This window comes from Cervus canadensis, chromosome 9, assembly GCF_019320065.1.
Source record: "Cervus canadensis isolate Bull #8, Minnesota chromosome 9, ASM1932006v1, whole genome shotgun sequence".
NCBI lineage: Eukaryota > Metazoa > Chordata > Mammalia > Artiodactyla > Cervidae > Cervus > Cervus canadensis.
The window spans coordinates 38,441,514-38,468,872 of NC_057394.1; the positions used below are offsets into that span (position 1 = coordinate 38,441,514).

General features: G+C 38.8%; 1 protein-coding gene across 8 annotated transcripts in view; it reads left to right on the forward strand.

Annotated features, from left to right (window-relative positions):
• The window catches only part of KLF12 (Kruppel like factor 12), a 521,123-nt gene that overhangs the window by 486,359 nt on the left and 7,405 nt on the right, over nt 1-27,359 (forward strand). For all 8 annotated transcript variants that reach the window (XM_043477481.1, XM_043477486.1, XM_043477488.1 and 5 more), the window contains one exon: nt 12,761-12,918. In XM_043477481.1, coding sequence (XP_043333416.1) covers nt 12,761-12,918 — 158 coding nt within the window. The remainder of the gene's footprint in view (nt 1-12,760; nt 12,919-27,359) is intronic.

Here is a 27,359-nt window from a genome sequence, read left to right on the forward strand (position 1 = left end):
GCTGGTTTGACTTAGGAAAATCAATCAGTATAATATATTAATAGACTTAAACAGAAGACCACATGATTATCTCAATAGGTACAGAAAAGGCATTCAACATTTAATTTTTTCATGATAAAGACATTCAGCAGACTAGAAATAGAAAGGGATTTCTAAGATCAGGAACAAGACAAGGATGTTTATATTCCCTGTGGGTTTTTTTTTTTTAATTTTTTAATTGAAGAAAAATTGCTTTACAATGCTGTGTTGGTTTCTGCAGTACAACAGTGCGAATCAGCCATAATTATACATATATCCTCTTGCTCTTGATCCTCCCTTCCCTAAATCTATCATATGACCCAGAAACCCCCACTACTGGGCATATACCTTGAGAAAAGCACAGTTCTAAAAGGCCCGTGTTCCTTAATGCTTATTGCAGCACTGTATAGAGTAGCTGTGGCAGTAACCTAGATGTCCCGTTGACAGATGAGTGGATAAAGAAGATGTGATACATATATCCAGTAAAATACTATTCAGCCATAAAAAAGGATGACTTTGGGTCAGTTCTGGTGAGGTGACTGAACCTGGAGCTTGTTATACAGAGTGAAGTAAGTCAGAAAGAGAAATACATACCACATATTAACATATGTACATATGGAATCTGGGGCTTTCTAGCTGGCTCTGGTAAAGAATCCGCCTGCCAATGCAGGAGATACAAGAGATGCAAGTTTGATCCCAGGGTCAGGAAGATTTCTGGAGGAGGAAATGGCAACCCACTCCAGTACTCTTACCTGGAAAATTGCATGGACAGAGAAGCCTGGCAGACTACAATCCATGGAGTTGCAGAGAGTCGAACATGAATGAGCCGCCGAGCAGTCACACACATGGAATCCAGAAAAATGGTTTTGATGAGCCAATATGGGGGGAAGGTGGAGATACAGATTAGAGAATGGACTTGTGTACTCACCACCTTCATTCAGTACTCTAGCCATGGCAGTTAAGGAAAAGAAGTAAGAGAACCCAGATTGGAAAGGAAGAAGTAAAGTTAGCTCTATGTATAGTTGACATGAAAGGAAGGAGTGAAATTATCTCTGTTTACGGTTGGCATGATCTTGTATATAGAAAACCCAAATGAATCCCTTCAAAAAACTATCAGAACTAATAAAGAGTTCAGCATGATCGCTGGACATAATATCAATATACAAAAATTGACTGTATTTCTATCCAGTAACAATGAACTATCTGAAAATGAAAATTAAGAAAATAATTTCAACACAACCTCGTAAATCAACTGTACTTCAGTGAAAAAGAAAATAATTCCTTTTACAATAACATGAAAAAAAGAAAATACCTAGGACAAAAGGTAGCTCAGATGGTAAAGACTCTGCCTGCAATGTAGGAAACGCGGGTTCGCTCCCTGGGTTGGGAAGATCCCTGGGAGAAGCAAATGACGATATACTCCAGTGTTCTTGCCTGGAAAGTCCCAAGGACAGAGGGTTACAGTCCATGGGGTCGCAAAGAGTCAGACATGACTGAGCAACTAACACTGTCACTTCACTTTCAAATTTAACTGAATAAGGACAAGTTTGCACACTGAGAACTTTGAAGCATTATTTTAAAAAAACTAAAGAACCCGTAAAAGGAAAGATTTCCGTCTTTGTAGATTGAAAGACTTAACGTTGAGTAAATGGTAGCCTTCTACCAAATGGTAAATAAATTCACTGCAATTTCTATCTAAATTCCAACTGCATTTTCTTTTGCAGAAATTGACAAACTGACCCTAAAATTCATATGGAAATAATCTTGAAACAGATGAATTTGAAGGACTAAAACTTTTCAATTGTAACATTTGCCTCAAAGCTATAAAGTTAAGACAGTGTGGTACTAGACTAAATATGCACATATAGATCAGTGGAATAAAGGTGAGATCTTAGAAATAAACCGTTACATTTATAATCAGTTGATACTCATGAGATTTCCTAGGCACTTTAATGAAGAAAGAATAATCTTTTTAGCAAATGATACGGAGACAACTGTGTATCCACATGTGAAAGAATGAAATTAGGCTCCTTCCTTCCTTATAGTGTGCACAAAAATTAACTAAAAATGGGTCATAAATCTAAATGTAAGAGCCAAATCTATAAGAAGAAAGCATAGGAGTAAATCTCTGAGACTTAGGTTAGCTCAAGCTTTCTTAGATATAACCACACACACACACATACAACAGAAGAAATGTTAAGTTGGACTTAATATTTAAAACTTTTGTGCTTTAAGGACCACAGGAAAATGAAAAAACCCACAGGTTGGGAGAAAATATTGGCAAATTATATATCTGATAAGTGACTTGTATCCAGAGTATATGGAAGTTTCACAACTTAACAGTTAAATGACAACACAATTTATAAATAAGCAAAGTATTTGAATAGACATTTCTCTGAAGGAGATATACAAATGGCCTGTGAGTATATGAAAAGACTCAACTCCATTAGTTGTTAGGGATATTATGAATGAAAACTGCAATGAGATGCCACTTTACATGCATTAAAATGGCAAAAATTCAAATGACAAACGTAATGCGTTGGTGAGAATGAAAAGAAATTACAAGCTTCTTACAGTGCTGGTGAAATTATAAAATGGTGTGGTCACTTTGAAAAACAGTTTGAAAACTCACAATATTAAACATAGAATTACCATATAATCTAGTAATTCCATTTCTAGGTATATGGCTAAGAGAATTTAAAATACATGTTCACACAAAAGCTTGAACAGATATTCGTAGCAGCATTATTCCTAATACTCAAAAAGTAAAATCAATCCAAATGTCTATCAACTAATGAGTAAAAATATGGTGTGTCTGTATAATGAAATACTATTCAGCTATTAAAAGGAATGAAGTATTAATCATTTCATGATATATGTAAATTAATTCATTATACTGTACATCCCAAATTTATACAGTGCTGAATATCAATTATGTTTCAATAAAACTGGAAGAAAAAATAGGAATAAACTATTGATGCATGCCACAACATGGATAAACCTTAAGGACTTTATGCTTATGTGAACAAAGCTAGCCATAGAAAGCCCATATTTTATTATTCTATTTCTAATAAATACTCAGAATAGCCAAATCCATAAGGGCAGAAAATTGGATTAGTAGTTGCAAGAGCTAGGAAGAGAGGGTGTGTGGAATGCATTAATGAACATGGAGTTTCCTTTTGGGGGTGATGAAAATATTTTGAAATTATATAGAGGTGATGGTTCCAAAACATTGTGAATATAATGAATGCCACTGAATCGTGCACTTTATAGGGTGATTTTATGGTATGTGAATTATATCTTTTACATCTTAATAAAGATATTAACCAAAAAAAGAGGAAGAAGAAACCCAAGTTTAAGACATATTGGACATTGTATCAGGTTTTCATTATTCTAGGCTAATCTTCCTGTATGTGTGCTAAGTCGTTTCAGTTGTGTCTGACTCTTTGCGACGCTATGGACTATAGCCTGCTAGGGTCCTCTCTCCATGGGATTCTCCAGGCAAGAATACTGGAGTGGGTTGCCATGCTGTTCAGGGCATCTTCCCGACCCAGGGATCGAACCTAGGTCTTCCACATTGCAGGCAGATTCTTCACTGTCTGAGCTACTAGGAGAGCCCAATAAATTATAATAAGCTATAATTCATATGTAAATTTTCAGATCACAGCCTGTGCTTTTTTTTCTAGGAACCACAACAAAAAATAGGATTCTTGTTTTCTTTTTTTCCTTAAAGATAATGAGCTTATTGATCGCAAAACTTTAATTTAGAAGTCTGCATATAAAAATGAAGATTCAAATTTCCCATCATTTCCTCCATTTTTAAGATCAGCATGTTCTGTTTTTGTTTTCTTTTGCTTGTTTATCATTAATACTTGACCTAGTTCAGAAATAACTTTATGAGACGTACACTTAAGAATTACTATTGTATCATTAGAATGGGGAATAAACACACCAGGCCCTAGGCTAATGTGACTGAGTTTCCTGGCAGCCATAACAAAAATGTAAATAGGGTGGGGATTTTTAGTTCTAACTATCTGATGAAAAAAAATTTTGTGTATATGTATATATTTCAGTTTTGCCAAGCAGGCTTTCCTTCATACCAAACAAAGATTATAACATAGTTCTTTCTCTCTTTCTCCAGTTTTGTTGAAGAGTGAAAGGATCCTAGCTTGAAGAGTCAGGAAATAGACTAATACCAACTCTACTACTGTTTAGCTGTGTGGGTTAGTTTAATTAACTTTGAGCCCTGGTTTGCTTATCTTCTAATGTCTTTCAGGTATAAATTTGGGTCACATTACTATACCTTCTGACTTTTACAACATCAATTTGGCAGAGTACTCAAAAGTTGAGTTTCAAGAAGGAAAATAAAAACAAAATATTTAGTCCATTAGATGGGAAGATTTTTGGTATTCTCCAAAATTCAAATGCACACACATGTTATGGAAGGACAAATGCCTATTTGTGGCACCAGATAGCCCTTTTGGCCAAAAAAAAACTCAAGTGGGATATTACTAATTAGTTCTACTTGGCCATGTTATTTATATATCCCTGTATGAGTAATTAAAAACTGTTTCAATAATTTATGTAAGTGTAAGTACCAGATATTAACTGGTATAATTTCAGTGCGCTTTAATAAAACAAATCTCTAGTGGAACATAGACTTTGTTAATGATGAGCATAAAATAGATGGAGGCTGTGTTGATGGTTACTTAAAAATTTTATTTATGATTGCATTACAATAACTCATAAGAGCTGTATATTTCGAACATTATATATATGTCTTAATATTTAAAACACCAAGTCTTATATACTGTCCTCACCGTTGCATATCCGTACAACGTCTTTATGATTGGATCTGCCTTATAAGAAGATCTTTCTGATATGGAAAAGTTAGCATGTTCATATCAAACACCAGTGTTCGCCCTTGGGAATGTCCTCATGGGGTGGACTGTGTTCCCCCAGCTCTTTCCTCTTTCCTTCTCATCACCCTTCCCAGCACCTGCTGATATGCCAGGTTCTGGAGAGGCATGCGTGTAACCACATCTTCATTCTTGAGGAGTTTAAAGTTTACCTTTAATAAAATAAAGAGAACCGTCCTGGAGGGTCTCAAATCCAGATGGGCTCAAGGACCACACCTATAAGGTAAATGCGCAGTGCTGCCTTTATAAGGCAACAGTGCTAAGGCCTGTGCCAGCCTGGGGAAGACAGCACCCACCTTAAAGGCATCCTGATTATTTAATCCTGTTCAGACCCAGAAAGTTATTTTAAGGCTTCAGTGATCCATTGAGCTACAACTCCTAGCATGAAATATAATTTAAACCCCAACGTTGCTTGAATAAATTTTGTGGAAACCTTCTTCTGAATATTTTGGCAAGTTTTATGTCTTCTGTTCCATGTCCAGTATAATTCAGAATTATATACTTGTTTCAGGGCCCTTGTTCCATCCTACATTATGAATTGATTTTATGGGAAAAAAATCTTTACAATGAATACAGTGTCGCCCCCAAAGAAACTATTTTGAATAGATAAGTGTATATCTGAAATGGGTCTCTCTTTTTTTTTTTTTTTAACAAAAAATCCTCTTTCAACCTGTAAATTCATCATAATAGGTTAACTATATAACAAATCACAGCAGATGCCGTTAATAATTCATTTTTCTATTTATCCCTGTATCTATCTTTTGCTTAAACAGCTTATGATCTTACTTACTTGCTAAAATATGATGAATCAAAAAACAGCAGAGTCTAACAGTTTTGAGTATTTTAATGGTCCTAGATAGTGATTAAAATTACTGAGTGGCAGCTGTTATTTTTAAAGAAAATCATGATATACTATAAATCTATCTACAGACTCACCTACAAAAAGTTCATTGGTAAACCAGTGAATCAATCTTTTAATTAGTAGGATATTTCATTTATTAGAATAATTCAAAATACATTCTGCACATATTCTGTTCGTATGAAAAAGTGTCAAATTCTAGTTGAATAAGTGCCAAGATTGAGCTTTTGGACGTATTTCATTTAAGTATTACTCTTGATTTATACATTTCATGAAAATGGATTTATTTTTACTGAATTCAAATTTGAATGTAAAGTGATGTAGTGTTTTTGTCACAGCTTCTGGAAAGATTGGTAACTTCTAATTTTACAATTTCAATGTGCTCAAAGGTAGTTTTCTGTAGGAAGCCGTGGGCAGAAATGAAAGTGAAAGTTAGTCGCTCGGTTGCTTCTGACTCTTTGCAACCCCCTGGACTGTAGCCCACCAGACTCCTCTCTATGGAGTTCTCCAGGCAAGAATACCAGAGTGGGTTGCCGTTTCCTTCTCCAGGGGATATTTCTGACCCGAGGATGGAACCAGATTTTCCTGCATTGCAGACAGATTCTTTACCCTCTGAACTACCGGAGAAGTCCATGGGCGGGAACCAAAGAGGTGAATCAGTGGATTTGTGCTATCTTAGAGTGAAGCTTCTGGGGACTGGATAGTGAATGTATCTAAATATAACCCCCTTTCTCTAATTAATATCCCAGAGAAGACCTTGACGTGGTTTGATAGAAGCTAGAGAGTCTGTGATAGTATGGAAGAGAAATAGGAAGATTCCTGCTTCTGAGAGCCATCTGCTGGCTAAGAAAAAGCCTGCAAAAACCTATATGTGTCTGGTTTGTCCACATGAATAGAATCTCAAGTACTAAGATTTATGTAACTCCCTGGTTAACTGAAATTCTCATTGACTCTATTTTTTGGCTTGTGGCCTCGATATTTCATTCCCAATGTGGTGTTTGATTTACTAACGAGAAAGTAGTTCTCACTTCCGTCTATTCTGTGGCAGCAGCTGATTCAGAATTCCTGTAGGTGATATTTACATTCTATTGAAGATCATTTTAAAACAAGCTTTGGAAACAGTACAAAATATACTTTCAAAACTGAATGTGCCCCCTTCCTTTAAGGTAACCCGGTTGTGCAACTAACTCTAAATGCTTTTTGGTACCATTGTAAATAAACAAAGATGGCAGGGAAGGAACAAGTACTCTGGTCTTGATCGTCAAGGAAGACTTAATCGCATATCACTGCCAAACTCAATCTTCAAAAACGTTTCCCTGGAAAGATACATATTTTACAAAGTTAAGGAAGTATTTTTAAGGTAGATTAATAGTAAGTAGTTACACTGTGTGTCTGTACTGGCAGTATTTATAAAACAGTTTACTGTAAAATTCTCAGGAGTAAGTGTATGCTTTATCATAGCAGGCTACATTTAAGAATGCTTTTATGTACTGTTGTTTTCTGTAATAGGATTAGATGGGAAATTTAAATGATTCAGGTATTTTGTTGCTTTTTTATCTTTTATGGGGCTTCCCAGGTGGTGCTAGTGGTAAAGAACCTGCCAGCCAGTGCTAGAGACCTCTAAGAGATGCAGCTTCAATCTCTGGGTCAGGAAGATTCTGCTGGAGGAGGGAATGGCACCATTCCAGTTTCCTTGCCTGGAGAATCCCATGGACAGAGGAGCCTGGTCGTCTCCGGTCCATAGCATCGCACAAAGTTGGATGCGACTAAAGTGACTTAGCATGCATTCATGCATGCATCTTTTATTAGATGTGGTTTATATTCCTAAATACTTGAGTGAGTAGAACATAATAACTCAGGTGGATTCTAGTGTCCAGCCCTTGAGTTCAGATCCTGGTGTGGTCACTCACTCTGTTTTGGCCTTGATCTTAATCTCCCTTTGCCTCGGTTTCCTCATCTGTAAATTAGAGATACTAATAATATTGACCTCCAAGAGCTGCTTTGAGGCTTAAAGCATCTAGAGCAGTGCCTGCCCGCAGCAGGCATCCTGTCAGTGTCGGCTCTTCTTTGTTATCCTCAGTCAGCCTCCTTGATGTTCTGTTGAGATGATGTGTGTGAATTTGCTGAAGGACCTTCCATCCCTCTGTTTTCTGCTCTTGTTTTAAAATTTAGGATGTGTTTGTCCTCTTCCCAGTCTTAAAAGATTGTCCTGGGTTTTTCTTTTTAACTCCTGTAGAAACTCCAGTTTCAGTGAAGGGCGTCTCTCGGTCACATGTGACAAATGGCCTTTATTACCTGCTGATTACAGTTAACCTTCATTCCTTTCATGACAGCTGCGTGGTGCCTTCTGCTTAAATAGAGCTGTTCTTGGATGTGACTTTTCGAGCCTCTCTGGGTTTCCTTCTAATTTAACTTACCATTCCAAGTGGGACTGTTGTGTAACTGAAGGCGTGATTCACTCATTTGTTCTCTCTCCATCTAATTATTACGACGCAGTGCCTGTGAGGCCCCCTCGGGCGTTCATTTACTTCTCTAAATGGTCTAGCCTTCTGGGGAAGGGAGTGGGCCTTTAGTTATTATTTATGAACTGTATGGATGTATTTAGTGCAATGTCTGGGAACACACTAGCAACCGTGTTCAGTTGTTGAATGGTCCTGACCGTTTTCATCATACCCAGCTTATTACTTAGGATTATTGGAAGAATCCTCTGCTGGCATAGGCAGTCGTTTCTTGCACATTTCCATTCTTCAGAACGAGGCCAACTTTTGAAGCCCAAAAGTCAGTTTGTGTGCATTTGGGGATACCTTAAAAGCTGTGGAAACAGAGGCCACATGGCTCAGAAAGCATAGAAAGGGAAGAATATTTTAATTTCACTGAAAATTTTAATTGTAAGCCATGCTTTAGAGTGCCATTGTCTTTGAGTTAGAGCAAAGAACCAAGACACTCAGGGGAACATATGATTTTAATGGTTACCCAGAATCCCTGGTATTCAGTCACCACTTTGTATATTACAGCACTTAAAATATGAAACAAACAAAATAGATATGCAACAAGCAGTGAAGTTTTACTGTATAGCACAGGGAACTGTAGTCAATATTTTGTAATAACCTATAATGGAAAATAATCTGAAAAACAATATATGTATATATATATAACTGAATCACCTTGCCATGCACGTGAAACATTTAAATCAACTATACTGCAATAAAATATATGCATTATGAAAAAAATAAAATTTGAAACAGGGACATGAAGGTAAGAGTAAGGAATTGAGTAAGCATTATCAGAAGACTTGACGTCAAAGGATCCTGGTAAGGATTAATTAACCCATTAAAGGTTAAGTAGTTAGTTGATTATATTGAATTAAAAATTAAGAATACCTGACTTAATACATTAATCCTTTCATCCATCCAACTATTCAGTCATTCTATTTAGCAAACATTTCTTGAATGCCCACCTGGTTCTTGGCTCCAGAGACACAAAAGTACTTGGTACCAGCACCTTAACTATCAGATTTCCTGCTGTGGACTTGGCGTGGCCAAACACCCAGTCCACAGTTATCTTCAACTACCATGTCCCCCAACTCCAGGATCGAGCTGTGGGCCCAGTTCGGCAGCAGTCCTCCGTGGACTTGGGTTTTCCTCTCCTCTCCCTGTGTTCTTTAAGCTCATCTGCATTTCTCATTCTTTTTTACTTCAGCCCCGTTTACCTGCCTTTCCACAAAGAGATCAAATAAGTAGTTCTTGTTTGAAAGGTACAGTCTAGCATAAGGTTCTGTGACATCTGAGGGTATCTCTGCCATTTATAAGGGGGAACCAGGGGAAGTTTTACCCATTGAATGTCATTTTAAGGTTAGCTTGGTTGGGTCCATTTATTCAATGCACATACCTCTTTAAAAATTATTTTTATCATCATCATGCAGATATCTTTAGGTAGTTGTTCTTTATAATGCCCTAAAACATTTCACTTTAAAATGAGGAAAACTGCGTCATGAAGTTTTGTAAAGGATTAAGGCCATCCACCTAACATGTCTTCAATTTTGATGTAAATTCAAACGTCTGAGTGAAGTGGTTTCGCCATTCTGTAGCCCTGCTTTCCTACCCTGCCCACCACAGAGTCCAGTGGCTGACTGTATAGCAGCGTTACCTCCTTGGTCCCTTATAGACTTGCTTAGTAGTTACTAGGTTTTGATTTTAGATTTATTTTTTTACTTTTTTCTGCATATATGAACATATAGCAGGATAAATAGCTAAAATCAACAGGCCAAGCAATATGTGTGTGTGATTATGCTTAGTTACATTTAGACTTCTGTATAGAAGTCTATGTATAGTGCTTAGAAAGCATTGTACAAAACAAAGTGTTCTTACTATAGGCTTTATGTTACAATTTGAGGGACATAAATACCATGTCATATTCTTGATTTGAAAGGTGTAAAACATACCACGACACGAAAGTTTCTATTTCTGAGGCCCCCAGTGACAAAATCCATATTTGTTTTTATGACTAGATAGTCAAGAAATGAATTACTGTTGCCTTATTATCACATATAGAGTCAATTTGTTCACAAGAATCACACCCTATGCCAGAACATACCTTGTTGGGAGTGACTAAAGCCCTTCTCTCATGGGACAGACCAGTCACACTGTTTTGACTCTTTTCACAACCAAGCTCCAATCCCTACAACTGAGTCAATGATGTGGAAAACCACAAAGCCGCATTGAGTGATAAGAAGGCTGAAAAAGTGGCTTAGCCATCCCATTTGTTCTTTCCTTCAACTTCTTAGAAATCTTGCACAAAACTGTTTAAGATACAGGCAGATAAATGTCACTTATATTTGATCTTAGCTAATAATATAAAGCATTGGCTACTGAATCTGTTACTTGTACAGGTGAAAAGATGCTTTGAAAACTTGGGTGGCTCGGTCAGTAAAGAGTCCACCTGCAATGCAGGAGACCCGAGTTCAATCCCTGGGTCGGGAAGATCCCCTGGCAAAGGGAAGGGCAGCCCTCTCCACTGTTCTTGCCAGGGAAATCCCATGAACAGAGGAGCCTGGCAGGCTACAGTCCAAAATGCTGCACGAATTGGACATGACTTAGCAACTAAGCCACCACCACCATATGGAAGGAGACACTTTAAAGTTTACTGGAGCAATGTTGCAGTAAAATATTAGAAATAAATCTATATGTCCATCACTTAGGAAATGAATTTTTAAACTCTGGAATGAATGGTCATTGGACTACTCCCATATTTCATCTGAGTCAAGTATTAACCAATTATAGCCCATGGATCAAATACTGCCCACTGTTTGTTTTGTAAATAAAGTTTTATTAGAACCTAGACATACTCATTTGTTTTATTTATACTCGTATTTATCTATAGCTGCTTTCATGCTACAGTTGCAGGGTTGATTTGTCACAACATAGACTGTATGACTCTCGGTCAAAATATTGACTATCTAGCCCTTTATAGAAACAGTTTACCAACTCCTGATCTAGGTAGATTAAAACACCATCTATTGTAAAATACACCACTGAGAAAGACAAAATATATCAATTAAACCATGACCAGCCATCAAATGTCAGAGGCATCCTGATTTTAGAGACCCTGAAATATTAAAAGATTCATCTTAGGATCCATGCACTATGGTATATAGCACTTCAAATGAACAAACCACTGTGTTTATATCAGTATAAACAGATCTCAGATCCTCAGTATTGAGTGAAAAAAAGTCAAGTGTGGAACAATTTGCGGAATGATATGAACAGCCTTTTATCTATATGTCTCTTAAAAAATACAATATAATGAGTTTCCATGAATGCAGATACCAGTAAGCATAATTTAAAAGAATTGAAAGGATTTGTAGAAAACTGATGATAGAGATTTTCCCTGGGAGAACAAGGGATCAGGATAATGATGTAAGAAAGAGGGGGAAAGTTATCTTTATCTGTAATGTTCATTTTTTTTAGGACTGATTTATTCATAAAAAGTAATTTTAAAAAACACCGAAACCTAGAAAAGCTGGAAGAAAATAATGTCAAAGTATTAATAGTGGTAAATCTTTTATAGTAGGAATATGAGTGATTGCTTTTTTATTGTATTTCACTGTAACTTTAAAGAACTTCATGAATAACTAAGAAAAATGAGTCATATTCTTCATTTCTATCTCAATCAAAAGAGATTAATGTTGGAAGAAGTACATGTTAATCAGTTACCTGGCATTACAAACTAATCCTGTTTTTCTACTGTGGCATTAAGATTAAACAATCTACAAGTCAGGGCCAAATTTCATAGTTAAAACTTTTTTTTCATAATGTGGTACAGCTAATCTTTAAATACAATGCACTTGATTCCTCACCGTGAAAAACCACCAACGGGAAGAGTTAAATGTCAGGTGCATTTTGCAGAACCAAAATAGCTTGTCATGAGTCATGTTATTGATGTACTGATGTCATTTCTTTCAGCCCAACCTCACTTGTTTTGAAACGTACATTGTGATTTTACATGATTTTATGTGTTGTCACATGCAATTCAGACGCTCATGTTACTTATTAAATGCATTCATTTTGTCATTTGTCTGTAGCAGGTCTTCCTAAAATATTCTCTGTAAGTGTCTTCGCAAGTTCAGAACTTTAGGCGATTAATTTTACCACCACCGGATAATTTCTTTTGATGATGGAGATCTACTCATTCACCACTGCTTTCATTTCGGTTTTGGGTTTTTTCATTCTGTTGTTATTTTAAGCATGTCTTCCTCTCCCGAGGAGTGTTTCATCAAAAATAGGTCAAGCCACCCGCCTTCGAGATTAAGCAATGAAACATGTCCCAGAAAGTGACATCAGTAATGTGGACATGGGGCCTTGAGTCTGTATGAGGCTGCAGACTGTGAGCCTCAGGTCTCACGGCACTGGAACCAAACGAAGTGCTGTGTTTGCTCACCGTTTAAGTCTCCTTTTTCTTTTTCCAGTTCAATCTCACCATTTAGTATTGAGAGCACAAGACGCCAGAGAAGGTCTGAATCCCCAGACTCGAGAAAACGGCGTATCCACAGATGCGATTTCGAGGGCTGCAACAAAGTGTATACAAAAAGTTCTCACCTGAAGGCTCATCGAAGGACACATACAGGTAACAGCTCTGCGGGGCTTCTCATCCGAGGGTCACTGAGAGCCCAGACAGGGCCGGCTGCTTGACCTCAGAGCCCTGAGTGTGCTGGAGTATTCTGTGCTCACCCATCATGTCTGAGCAGAGTGCATTCCCTCTTAGTCGAAAAAGGCTTAAGTCTTAGTGAAATTTAGAAACAAAGAAATATTTCTTCTGTGTCTTAAGGACTTATATTAGTATGAACCCAGTGGTCTAAACGTTTTCATAGTCAGAGTTGCCACTTAAATGCTTGTCTAGGTTTTAAAATGCCCACATAACATACCAAACATGCTGAATAAAATCATTCTCTTCTCTTAAAGTTAGCATTTTCACCACCACTTAGATCATGTTTTTCTCCCCTTGATCTCATCCCCCAAATAACCAAACCGATAAACAGCAGCAACAACAAAAACATGAAATAAGCTTGACATATACATAACACTGCAAGGAGTTGAAAACTTTATTTCCCCATGATTCCATTTGATTCTCACTGGTATTTTTTTGTGTATGGAGAGGATTTTTTATATTCATAGTTTGCAAAGAAGGAAATTGAGATCACAAGTGACTCGCTGACTTTGTCACCATCCATTCACCCAACACATCTACCCTCCCACCGATTCACCCTCCCAGGAAAGAAGCCGCTGGTTCTTCACTTAGCTCCCTGCTCACCCCATCCATCACCGCATACATACCATGTATGTCTCTCACTTGGCATCCCCTCCCTGCCTGCCTTGCTTTCTGGATCCCATTGGGTACCACTGATAGGAGGCTCTGGGAAGAGACCAAAGACCAAATTCCGCCCCAATTGCGGAACCTTTTCAAGGAAAAGTGACTGGTGACTGGAATGTGTGAATCTCAGAGAAGAGGGAAATTCATTCATAGGCATTCCAGAGATCAAGACAACTCAGTTCAGTAACTATCCTGGACAGGAACCCGCCTCCAGCACCCACCTCTGGGAGCTTCATGTATAACAGACCCCGTGGGGCCGTGTAAATAGTGCTCCCATCTCAGATACATTAAGGTGATACACTGTGTGAACTGTTTCCCAGCTGAGGTAGCAAATTCATTTAAATTGGCATTCTTTGCCATATATTGAGTCATGTTATTATAGCAGATTGTTTGAAGGTTTCTTTACAGAGACTTTCATGATTTTGATCATTGAGGTGGGGCATCTTTGCGTGTGTGATAACGTTATAGCACAAGATGCTGCTTGATTCAGAGAATCTTTATAGAGTCTGCAGTTTAGTTTTGCTCATCTAGCATGTTAATGCTTTTGCTATTTCTAAGGTAATTCAGCACAGAGTGCAAACTGCCTCTTCCCATCTTTCTTCCCTGTTTCCCAGCCCTTCTTCCTTTTCTTCTTAATTCCAGATCCTTCCCTCTTCCCTGATCCTGAGCTCTCCCGGGAGACGTTTTCATCTATTTCTTACACACTCATTTTGTTGTTGTTGTTTTGTTGGCCACACTACACGATATGTGAGATCTTAGTTCCCTGACCAGGTATCAAACCTGGGCCCCCTGCAGTGAAAGCACAGTCTCACCCCTGAACCACCAGGGAAGTTATCAGGCACTATTTTTTAATCCATTTTCTTTCTTGTTTTTGGATCTGAAAAATTAAGCCATTTAGTATTTAAGTTAGGTTTTTATTGGGGTACAGTTGATTTACAATGTGTTAGTTTCAGATGTGCAGAGTGATTCACTTATACATACACACATATCTATTTTTTCTAGATTCTTTTCCCTTATAGCTTATTATAAAATATTGAGTAGAACTCCCTTGCTATACGGTAGGTCCTTGCTGGTTATCTATTTTATATATGGTAGTGTGTATTCAATTTTCTTATGAAGACCAAGAATGAGTATAGAGACATAAAAGTTGAATAAGCATATTTCATCCTATCAGTAGATAGTGAACACAAATCACAGGAGTAAGTATGATCAGGTTGTATTACTGACTTTTTATGGGAGCATTTCAGTTATAAGAGAAAAAAAAAAGAATGACCTTTTGTCAGTGAATCCTCATATATTTTGAGTTATTCCTATTTTCCTTGAACTTTCTGAAATAACTATTAGCCCCATTTTCACCAGACAGCCTCTATTTCAATTATAGTGAAAGAGAAGAAGGGGTTTAATGAGATACTATGAAAGGATTTTAATGTTATAGCATTATAAGATTGACTCAAAGGTTTTAATATATATTGTGAAAGTGGGGGAAATGTGATGTATACATTGTAATTCAAAGCAATATAAACCTCTAATGCTGAAGCAGAATTAATCAGCGTGACTTATTAATAAGATGAAATCATTGACGCCTAAGGTCCAAATGGACCTTCGAAGTCACGGAGTTTAGTTCATTTCCTCATTAGAGGAATCCCTTGGGTGTCATCTCTCATGGACAACCAGTCCCTACTATGCAGTTTTCTGCACACTTTACAGATCTTTTCTTTCATTTGATCCGCACAACACCTGGTATCATTGTCTCCTTGGTAACGAGAGTGGCTCCCAGTCGAGTATTATTTTCTACCTCTCCTTAAATTCATCGAGTAACAGAGAGCTTTTGCTTCTGCAAGACAAGTTGGGTGATGTTTCTGAGGGCGCAGTCCTTGTCTCTGGCAGCCCTGAATTGTCTCCTATGGCTTTGTTGGGCTACTTTATAGCTCCAGCCGTCACACTGTAATTTTCACTTCCGGGCACTGGTGCTCCTCTCAACCCTGCCATAACCATGGGCATCTTCATTTCTCCAAAGCAGACACCCTCAATTCTCTCAGCCACTTTTTTCTAAGTATACCCTGACATATCACTGTATCTTCTAAAGTTTTCACCCCCCTAGTTGACGTAAGAGCTCTTGTTAATGGACATCTCTTAATAGATGTGAAGATAGAGTTAAGTCTTTTAGGAGTTGTCTTTCTCTGTTAGGTCATCTATATCAAAAACTGCTGAAAACTAGATCTTTCCGTCCCTTGTAACAATAACATTTCTTTTAAACCAAAGAATGCGGTGTTGTATTTGTCGTTGAACCTGTCAAACGATGGCTGCCTTGAGAGTGGTGGGTTTCCCCTCGCTGAGGTGTTCGCCCCAGGCTGGATAATCTCTTGTGGGAGATACAGGACAGTTATTGCTATGGGAGCCGCACATACCCTTTCAAACCTTAGAAATACTTATACTGTATATACTATATCCACTTGATTGATGTGAGCTCATTATTCTAATAAATTGAAAAGACTTTGGAGCCCCTCCCTACCCACTTTGCTTTTAGTATTTTAGGTTTCTTCTTCAGCTTCTCCATTTTTTTCAAGTACTGACTAGAACAGGTTCAGGAAAAAGGACTCAGATGTGGTCCTGGAGACTTCCATCCAAGTGGATCTCAATTCATTAACTTACAGCTAAGAATTTACCTACTTGTCCCACCTCCAATCTATATTTCTTGATCTCAAAGCTCCACCCAAAAGTCCTTGTGAAATTTCTGCTCCAAACCCAGATATGCCACATTCATCCATCCACTTAGCAGAAAAATACTTATTCTGGGCAAGGCAGATGCTCCTAAACCACCAGTAAAATAGCAGTACTTTTAAAAAGAAAGAATTAAATTGGGTTGATTTGCTGCCACCGGTTCAAAGTGAGCCCATACTGGTTTCTGATTTATAATTACGTGCAAGATTTCATAACTTCGTGCTCAAAATGAAATGAACACTAGTTCTATAGGGATTCAGGTTGGCTTGCTTTGCTTTTAATAAATATCTTCTCAGCCTTACCTTTGCTTCAGGCATATTGAGTAAGTTATTTGTGTGTGACCAGTAATAATGAATGTGAAGTGTGGGATTATAACAGATGACTTATGAGGACTACACACGCAATGGGAGGTGAACAAGGGACAAGAAGACACTTTCTTTGAGAAAGTCACGTTAATTCTGCCTTTAACTTGATCTTTTGTGCTTTCTCAGTAAATGATCAGTCATCTGTTAAGGACGTAGATATAAAGTAGATTAAACGTATCTATAGGAGTGTGAGAGAGGTTCATTTTCTACATATTCCTAAAGAATTTAGAATAAAACAAGAAATGCTGGAGTACCTTCTTAAACTGAAAAATAACTTCGTCTGATGAATGTGCATTTTAGATAATAACATAAAAGTTTGGCCAAATATTTTTAAATGCCTACTAACACTTCCCTTTGGCAGATTGTTTAAAGCATATTCAATAGAAGGAAAAAATATATCTCGACCATCTAAATGTGATGGTCTTACCCTACCGTCAGCAAATATAATAATTATTCCTATTCACTAGTCTGAATTGTATGTCTCCTCTGCATGAAGCTGTGTACAGTGTATTTAAATGAATTGCACTGTGTTGAAATTAAAGGTTATTTAAATCTGTATGATACATAACTATCATGTACAATGAATTTCTCTGATTTTAAGAATTTTACTGCTTATTAAATGATCTAAATATGAGTTTTAGAAGGTAATGGTTTTACAAATTTGGTATTACCATTTATAATTCTCTTTATTTTCCAAAAATGTGTGCCATCGTGTTTTCTATAAACAAAATGCAGTACAAGGAAGTAACACTCAGGCATCAGTGATTCTTATAGCCACTAGATGGCGCACAGCAACCAGATGTTGGGTCTAGTTTAAGAGGGTCCAGGAGTCAGCTGGAACCCTCTAGTGGTACATTTATAAAATGGTGTGATTGTCCCTGTTCTGCAGAATACTATTATTTAATGATGAACAAGGAAATGGCAAGAGAAAGATTTAAAACTAGGGTTTTTTTTTAATAAGTATTAATAATTTCAACATGTAAGAATATTTCGTTGCAAATGAATCTTAATTTGAAAATTTCAACTTGATATCCTCTTCTCTAATAAACTTTTGAGGCTCGTTTAGCCAATCTTGCCTCATAATTATTTGAATTCGTATGAACACTCTACACCTAAATTTTAAAAAGTAATGAACACAAGGCAGTCACATTTCTTATCTATCTGACTGTAGCAAAAGTAATTTGTATCTAAATTTTACACATCAAGGAAGGTAACTCATATGGATACTTTAAAAATACTAACCAATTTTTATTTAAAAGTCCCTCATTATTTAAATATGTCCTTCCTTCCCTTTACAAATGAAGGAAATATTGTATTATTTAGCCCTTCCTTTAAGGAATAAAGCCTTTGTAACTAATATCATGTCCTGTGATTTCATGTCATGGGGTTGCAAAGAGTCAGACACGACTGAGTGACCTACACTTACTTTCACTTTCACTTTTTTCAATGACCGATGCGCTGGCTCCCAGAGGGTACTAGTAGTAGAGAACCCACCTGCTAATGCAGGAGACATGAGACACAGGTTCAGGCCCTGGGGAAGATCCCCTGGAGGAGGGCATGGCAACCCACTCCAGTATTCTTGCCTGGAGAATCCCCATGGACAGAGAAGCCTGGTGGGCTATAGTCCGTGGGGTCGCAAAGAGTCGGACGCTGAAGCGACCTAACACCGCATAACGACAGTGCATGTAGTATACTGCAGATAGTGCAGGACAGGGAAGCCTGGTATGTTGCAGTCAGTGGGGTCGCAAAGAGTCCTGAACAACGCAACAACAAAAATGACTACACACACATGCACGCACTATGATCTGAAGTGCTTGTACATTCCATGCGCTTTCACTTTTTACTCGCCTCGCCCTTTCTTATTGCTATTCCTCTGTTTCTTGCTTCCAATTTGCCATCTTATTTTATTGGGTGAGATTTTGAAGTGACTTGATAATATCCTACACAGAAAATCATGAGCTGTGTGCCACCAGTGCATCTTGATGGCCTTTTGTTCACTAGCCTTGGGGTTGCTAGGTCTTACCTTCAGGCGGTGGGGTGCTGCTTATGTGTTCACATCTATCTCCATTATTTAAATAACTCATTCCATGTAAAGCTCGTCAGACCCTCTGTCTAGATTCATTGTTAGATAAAGCATAAGGCTTAATGATGCCAGGATAATGAATCACTTAAGGACAGACTGACATTTTTCAAGAAAAAAATCCTCTCCGAATAAGTTGTTTGCGTATCTTAGCCAAAGAGCTCGCAAGTATGCACCATGTCGGTAACTGCAAAGAAATAGGAAACTATCATAGAAATAGCACTAAATTTGAAGTCAGTAAACAGAAGTTTATCTTTGGCCCCTAACTGGTTGGTGAGCTTAGACAAGCTACTTAACTCAGTGAATCACAGGTTTTCTGTTCTGTTTTTTTTTAACTGTGAACATAAATATAGCAAGTTGTGGCATAATTACCATGTGTGTGCATGCTAAGTCACTTCAGTCGTGTCTGACTGTTTGTGACCCCATGGACTGTAGCCTGTCAGGCTCCTCTGTCCGTAGTGTTTCCCAAGCAAGAATACTGGAGTGGGTTGCTGTGCCCTCCTCCAGGGGATCTTTCTGACCCAGGAATTAAACCTGCGTCTGTTACGTTTCCTGCGTTGGCATGTGGGTTCTTTACCACTAATGCCACCACATGCCCAGTCAATGCAGTGAAAGTGAAAGTCACTCAGTCATGTCCAACTGTTTGCGACCCCATGGACTGTAGCCTGCCAGGCTCTTCTGTCCATGGAATTCTCCAGGCTGGAATACTGGAGTGGGTAGCCGTTCCCTTCTCCAGGGGCTCTTTCCAACCCAGGAATCGGACCCAACTCTTCCACATTCCTGCTTCTTTACCATCTGAGCCACCAGGGAAGCCCCAGTAAATGCAGGGACTAACATATTATAGGTAGGGACCCAATCATTATTTGTTGAACTGAAATTATGTATGTCTTATATTGATAGTGATACTTATGTATGTTATTAATGTGAACAGTAGGTTCAAGGCAAAAATCTTTGGATAATTTAGTGTATTCTTATCATAATCAACTGTTCACTCCAGATTCTACTAATTTAAAATTTATATAATAAATTGTTAATAAAAAAAGTTGTTGGGGTAAAACTAGCAAACGAACCAATCTCCGAACATGCCCAGCTGTACGGAGCTCACTGCACATTCTTGCCCTCTTCCTGAAATGGCCTGCCTGAGTGCCTCCATTTTTTTCTTCTCGAGTTGGTAAACCTCTGTTTATTTTTTGGAAACTGCCTCAGTGTCTCCTTGTCTGTCAAACTCCCTGACCACCCTTCTTCACTCGGCAAGTAGAAATCCGTCGTCTCTGATCCTGGAGCACTTGGACGCGTCCCGGTCACAGCAGTGCAGTGGGCAGAGAGGGGCCATGTGGGAAATGGTGGAGCAGTCGAGAGAGCAGGGCATGGCATCTGCTTGGACGTGAGGGCAGGGTTCGGGGAGACTTGGAGGACATCTGGGGTGCATCGTTAGAAGGAAGGAATGCTGAAAGCAAACACGGAGACCAGTGGTGAGAGAGAGCCAATATCTCCTGAGGCCCTGCCGGGCCCCAGGCTCAGAGCTCTGCTAGTGCTTTCCATAATTTAATCACATCTGTAAGTCCTTTGAAAAGTCAGAGGAGCAGTCCCCAACTTTTGGGGCACTAGAGACCTGTTTTGTGGAAGACAATTTTTCCACAGACCGGGGAAGGGAGGGTTGGTTTCAGGATGATTCAAGCCCATCACCTTTATTATGCACTTTATTTCTGTGGATGTTACATCAGCTTCACGTCAGATCATCAGGCACAAGATCCTAGAGGCTAGGGAATCCTGGGTTAGGGCGCTCTTTGCTGTCATGGAGTAGACAAGGAGGGAAGCTGAAAGGCAGACTTTAGTTTCTCTAGAACCTGTTATTCTAGTTTTCTAGAACGAGTTTTTTCCTAGTTTGTGTTGTTTTCATTATACCTATCTCCGACAAGTGTGCTAATAACCTCCCAGTCTCTCCCAGTGGGGCCACACTGCATGCAGGTCTAGCCAGTGGTCCCTACCTGTTTAGAGTTGGTCATTAAGGTACTTGGAAGTGTTAAGATAGCAGGGGATGTTAAATGGCCAGTTTTTAAAATTTCTATTTATTTATTTACGGCTGCAGTGGGTCTTCGTTGCTACATGTGCTTCCTCTAGTTGTAGCGTGTAGGCCTCTCATCGTGGTAGCTTCTGTCATTGCGGAGCCTGGGCTCTCGAGCACCCAGGCCCAGTAGCTGTGGGGCACGGGCTTAGTTGCCCCACAGCATGTAGAATCCTCCTGTACCAGGAATCGAACCCATGTCCTTTGCATTGGCACATGGATTCTTAACTATGGTACCACTAGAGAAGTCCTGAAATGGTCTATTTTTAAAGTTTTTCATCGTTAATGTGAACTTGCCTCTTTTTTTTTGGCCAAGCTTCACAGCTTGCAGGATCTTAGTTCCCTGACCAAGGATTGAAACCCAGGCGCCCTGCAGTGGAAGCATGGAGTTCTAATCACTGGACCGACAGGGGATTTCCAGTCTTTCTTTAGCGTCAACTAAAGTCTCTGAAGTTGTTAGAAAGCCCGTGAGAAGACAAGGACCAGCTGCATTAATAATTAAATGAAAAGAGCAACTCTTGAGTGCTTGCTCTGCACATAGCTCTCTGAATAGTAATGGGTTCACCTTAAAGATGAAGACAGCAAGGGGTTTGAAATTGGTAGTGGAGCCATATCTGCAGAGATCTGGATCAGTAACAGAAATATTATAAAAATATTTGCTTGTTTTCATGTATGAAGGAGTTATTTTAATCTGTCCTAGAGAGTTACTACTTATAAACACATTGAAAGTAGAATCTGTTACTGCTTCCACTTTTTCCCCATCTGTTTGCCATGAGGTGATGGGATCAGATACCATGATCTTGATGGAGATGGTTTAGTCGCTCAGTGGTGTCCAAGTCTTGCGACCCCATGGACTGTAGCCCACCAGGCTCCTCAGTCCATAGGATTTCCCAAGCAAGAATACTGGAGTGGGTTGCCATTTTCTCTTCCCAGGGTATCTTCCCAACCCAGGGATCGAAACCACGTCTCCTGCATTGCAAGCAGATTCTTTACCACTGAGCCACCATGCCATGATTTTAGTTTTTTAATGTTGAGTTTTAAGCCAGCTTTTTCGCTTTCCTCCTCCACCCTCATCAAGAGGCTCTTCAGTTCCTGTTCACTTTCTGAAATTAGAGTGGCGTCAGGGAACACTTGATGGGAAAGCCCTGAGCGAGCTTGATGCAGGTTGCTGTAGCAGCCCTGAAGGGGTCTTTGGTCCCAACTGCAAGGCTGTGGCAACCATCACCTACCCATGGGAACCTGCAGGAAAGGGCCAGCTCTTAAAAAGGAAGCTGAAAAATTAGATCAGTAACAAAATGTTTTGAAAGTATTTACTTATTTCCATTTATGAAGGAGTTATTTTAATCTGTTCTAGAAAGTTACTACCTAGAAACACAGTGAACCTAAGATTTACAGTTGTCTGAATATAAGTATGAATGCTGTTCACATTTGATTCAATTTTGATTTTAAAGTGTTACCTTATTTAAAAACTAAAGTCATCTTTTTCATATATTTAGAAAGGTAAAGACTTCTAAGACAGTCCATCAATTATTACCGCAGTTGAATAAGCTGCTTGCTAAGTGAGTTTGTTTCTTGTTTTTGTTAGCACACAGATCGTCAGTGACCGTGGAAAGTTAAAAATACTGTGGGATCTTATCACCATGCTCCTCATTTTCCTCCCTCTGCTTTTGGGTTTATTTTGTCCATTCAGCTTTCAAAACTATGTTGTAAGGAGTGGGGTACTAGTATCCTCAGTCCTTGTTCTTTCTCATGTCCTGCTGAGTAACAAGATTATGCCTTCTGGCTTAATTTTGCTGAATGACAAAATTAACTACTACTAGTAGAAAATGTGTGGCTTTAGTGGAGTTATTAAGGAACTGTATTTTTGTAGAAAATATAGTTACCATTAAAGAGTTTATTAAAGTATTATATATTATAATTTATTTATAATTTATAAATAAATACATTTATTTATAAATATATTAATAAATTAATAATTTATTGCTAATAACAAATATTTAAATAAATAATTAATAAAATCAATCAAAATAAATAATTGATAAATATATATATAAATATAATAAAATATAGTTTATAATATATTATTTATGTATAAGGCTTAAGATAAATTCAATAAAAGCCTTTCATCACTAAGAATAAAAAGAATTGTAAATACATTGCTTAAAGATTAAAATAATTGATGCTCATTAGAAAAAAATAGACTCAATCACAGATCATGTTACTAATTTTAACATCACATATCATGTTACTAAATTTAAAAAATTTTAAAAATGAGATATTTATTTGTAGACTAGACCTTTAAATGACACTGAAAATAAAGTCTCCTATTATTTTCCCTTTCAAAAATATATAGTCTAGGGATTTCCCTGGTGGTCCAGAGACTAGGAATGCACTCTGTACCGCAGTGGACACAGATTCAGTCCCTGGTCAGGGAACTAAGATCTCACAGGCTGAGGGGGCAATTAAGCCTGCTTGCTACAAACTACAGAGCCTGTGCACTACAACTCAGATCTGTCACAGCCACATAAACAAGTAAATATTTAAAAAGCAAACAAAATATATATTCTACTTAATTGAAATGGGAAAAGGTTGTAGAAGGGGTAAAATGCAAGCAGTAAGCTCTTTGTTTCAAAAAGTGGATTGCTCTTCAATTGACTCTTGTATGTTAAACTTCAAGAGAATAGGAGGCATTTGAATTCAAGCTGTTTCGTTCATTTGCTCAACAAGCGTCTGTTAGCACAGAGCAGAATAGTATAGAAAAGGCACCCTCAATACTGCACTACTGAGGGTGATGGACAGGCAGGAAATCTCTTGTCACCGTGGGATGCGGTGTGAGGAGGGTTTAATCACAGGCGTGCCCAGGGTGCCAAGGAGTAGCATGATCACACTGTTTCAGAAAGTTTTCCTTACAATACAGACAGTCAACTGGAGGGAGCAGGACATAAGACAGGGAAACAGACCAGTAGAAGTTGGTACTCATGAAAGCTTGTGCATGCATGCTCAGTCATGCCTGACTCTTTGTAACCCCTTGGACCACCAGGCTCCTCTGTCCGTGGGATTCTCCAGGCAAGAATACTGGAGTGAGTTGGGTGCCCTCCTCCAGAGGATCTTCCTGATCCAGGGATTGAGCCCATGGCCCCAGAGGCTACTGCGTGGGCAGGCAGATTCTTTACTACTGAGCCATCTGGGAAGCCCATTGAAAGGTGGGGAGACTCTAAAAAGAGGGAGACCATCTTCGTGGAGATAAACTGGAGAGGGTGTTTTGAAGGCAGAACTGACAGATACAATGATAATCGGGTTGGGGCAGGTAGAGAATAACAGATAGGAAAGAGTCCAAGAAATCTCTCCAGCTGGAGAGAGGTATGACTTGATACCTGAGGAGGTAGGGTTGTCTTGTTTCCAGATACTAAAACAGAAGGAGGAACAGGCCTTGTCTAAGTGGTAGACGCTGAATAACACCTTGGTCACGTGGAAGTTGCTTTCTGGCTGCCAACTGGAAATGTCTCCCCTGCCATGGTGCTTGGGAGAGAGACTGAGATGTAACACTTGGGAATCTTTGCCTTAGAAGTTGTGGGAGCAGCCATGGGTACCAAGGAGAACCTCTGCAGGCGAGGAGTCAAAGCCTGAATCTCAGTGAACATTTATGTGACAGGTAAAGGAAGGTGTCTGAGAAGAAGCTGAGGACAAGACAGCCAGGAACAGGAAAATCAATACTCTTACTCCCTGGAAATATGGGCTTCCCGGGTGGCGCTAGTGGTAATCAACCCTCCTGCCAATGCAGGAGACATAAGAGACATGGGTTTGATCCCTGGGTTGGGAAGATCCCCTGGAGGAGGTCCTGGCATACTCACTCCGCTATTCTTGCCTGGAGAATCCCACGGACAGAGGAGCTTGACTGGCTATGGTCCAAAGGATCGCAAAGGGTCAGACAGACATAGCACCTGGAAATATAAACTCAGAACAGCCAAATAAAGAATTACCCTTAGACCTTGAACTGTTGTTTTCACTGAGTGAGTGAGTGAAGTCGCTCAGTCATGTCCGACTCTTTGCGACCCCATGGGCGGTAGCCCACCAGGCTCCTCCGTCCATGGGATTCTCCAGGCAAGAATACTGGAGTGGGTTGCCATTTCATTATAGGATATTTTTTACTTCCCTTTTATTTTATTTCTAGACGCAGGGAGCTAGGCTCTTGTGGGTTAACATATTATTTCTCCTATCAGTAGTAATTGGTATTCTTTCAGTCTGCTTAGCCAGGTCTGACTGGATATTCTGGTTTATGAAAGCACTGATTTAAGGTTGAGAAGCATTATAGGGAAATGGTTAAGACTGTGACCTTGGGTGTCAGATCCTGGGTTCAAATCCCACCTCCACCTGCCACATCCTAACTCTGGGTGAAGGGGGGTTGCTTATAGCAACTTCGTGAGATAAATAAGTTCAGATCCATACAGCTCTTAGGACCAAGTGGGATACATGGAAAATACTATCTACTGTAGCAAAGATTATACTTATCAAAGAAATTCATTATCGAATTGTATGGAAAAGAAAGAAGAGACCCACTTGTTTACACATAATGAAAAAGAAAGTCAATTAATTCAGTCCAGACAGTTCTTGGGGAGGATGCTAAAATACTAATCACTTGTCTGAATTGACAAGACCAAATGAATCAAACAAATTATAGAATAGATTGGTCTGCTTAGCCGATAAAGAAGTTTTATACTTATAATATTAGGAAAAATCAGTATCAGGATTGGCATCCATTTACCTGCAAATCTTAATTCCTTCCTGAAAAATAACAAATGGCATTTATTTTTAGCTTCATGTTATTTTTATTTCTTGGCAGAAACAGAAAAACCTTGAATTTCATAACTGTAGAATTCAGTCTCCTTTACTGAGCACCTCTCATTTGCTGGGCATGTGGCATGTGTGTTTCTAAGTTTCACAACTGGAAGAGTATTCCCATCTTATAGACCCATAGGGTGGGGTTGGGTGGGGATGGAGTTTCAGAAAGATTCACTCTCTAGCCTGAGATCCAGTCACAGATTGATGACTGAGCCTCGTTGGATCATGCATTCCGCTTGACCATGCATTCCAGGTGTTAGTCATTCAGTCATGTCCAACTCTTTGTGACCCCGTGGACTGTAGCCCTCCAGGTTCCTCTGAAATTCCATGGAATTCTTCAGCAAGAATACTGGAATGGGTAGCTGTTCCCTTCTCCGGGGTATCTTCCTGACCCAGGGATCAAACCTGGGTCTCCTGCATTGCAGGCAGATTCTTTACCATCTGGGCCACGAGGGAAGCCCATGCATTTAAAGCCTGTGCTGTTTTCTGCCTCTTTAACACCAGCAAGAAGGCAGGCTGCCTTGTCTACCCCTGGACAAGTCAAGGGCCTGTAATCTCAGCTCTAGGTTTCTGTTTCCTCATTTTCAAAGTCCCTGATTTCCTTCCAGATCTATAATTGTGTGAACTCTTATGAACTAATGTGACAGAAACCAGAAGACAAGATAGGAATCTTCATTCTGGTGTTTTTTCCCCTCATATGCAAATACCATTCCTCAAGTGAAACCAATTGTCACAGCAAGTATGTTGAGTCTTGAGTGTAATGAAGCTCATTTGTCAGTGTCTGGGGCCCCTTGACTTTATAAAAGTTAAACAGAGACACATTTCAGAAATGCACTTCAGCACTGAAGAAAATGCCTATGTTTGCTGTTGCAGAAGATGGTTTGTTTTGTTTTTGTTTTGTTTTGTTTTTTTTTGATTGCTTAGAGAAAAGCTGATGTGAGGACATGGGCGTTTCGTTTGACTGGGAGCTTTGGCAAACTGCACATTCCTTTTCTGGTGTTGCTCACACGTCATTTTAATATGAAAAGGCACCTGTCTTTTGTCTCAGGACACATTTACCTTTCAGCATTTCAGATGGTGAAATGGGAGGTACCCGAAAAAGTTATTTTTGTTTCATGGGTTTTGGGAATCCATTCAATACCTGGTGTTTTCTTTAGACTGTATTATGCCTTCTGCTGGGTAAATGTCATGGAAATGCACTGAGTGACTCTTAAGCCTTTTCTTTAACCAAAATTGAAAGAGACAGCAGTTCTCATAATAAGTTAGTTTGTTGACTGTTCCAATAAAAAAGCCCTGATGAGAGTTCTCATTTTCCCAGGATACTTAATTAGAATATTATTTAAATAATGCTTGTGAATATACATGTATAAACACACATACGGAGGCCATCGTGGATATAAAAATTGTATTAACTTGAACCCCCAATGTGGAATTAAGAGTGTTCTCAAAGAAAAATTAACAAACCCTCTTTTTTGGTATGTGCTCTTTTTAATTTCTTCAGGACCCTTTAAAGAAATTGGAGGGCTTGTTATTAGTTTTGGTTAACATTTTCCTTTTTCAGAGATTTTCATAATTTAGATCAGTTTTTACAAAGAACTGAAAGAGGACAGGTTATGCTGAAAAATGG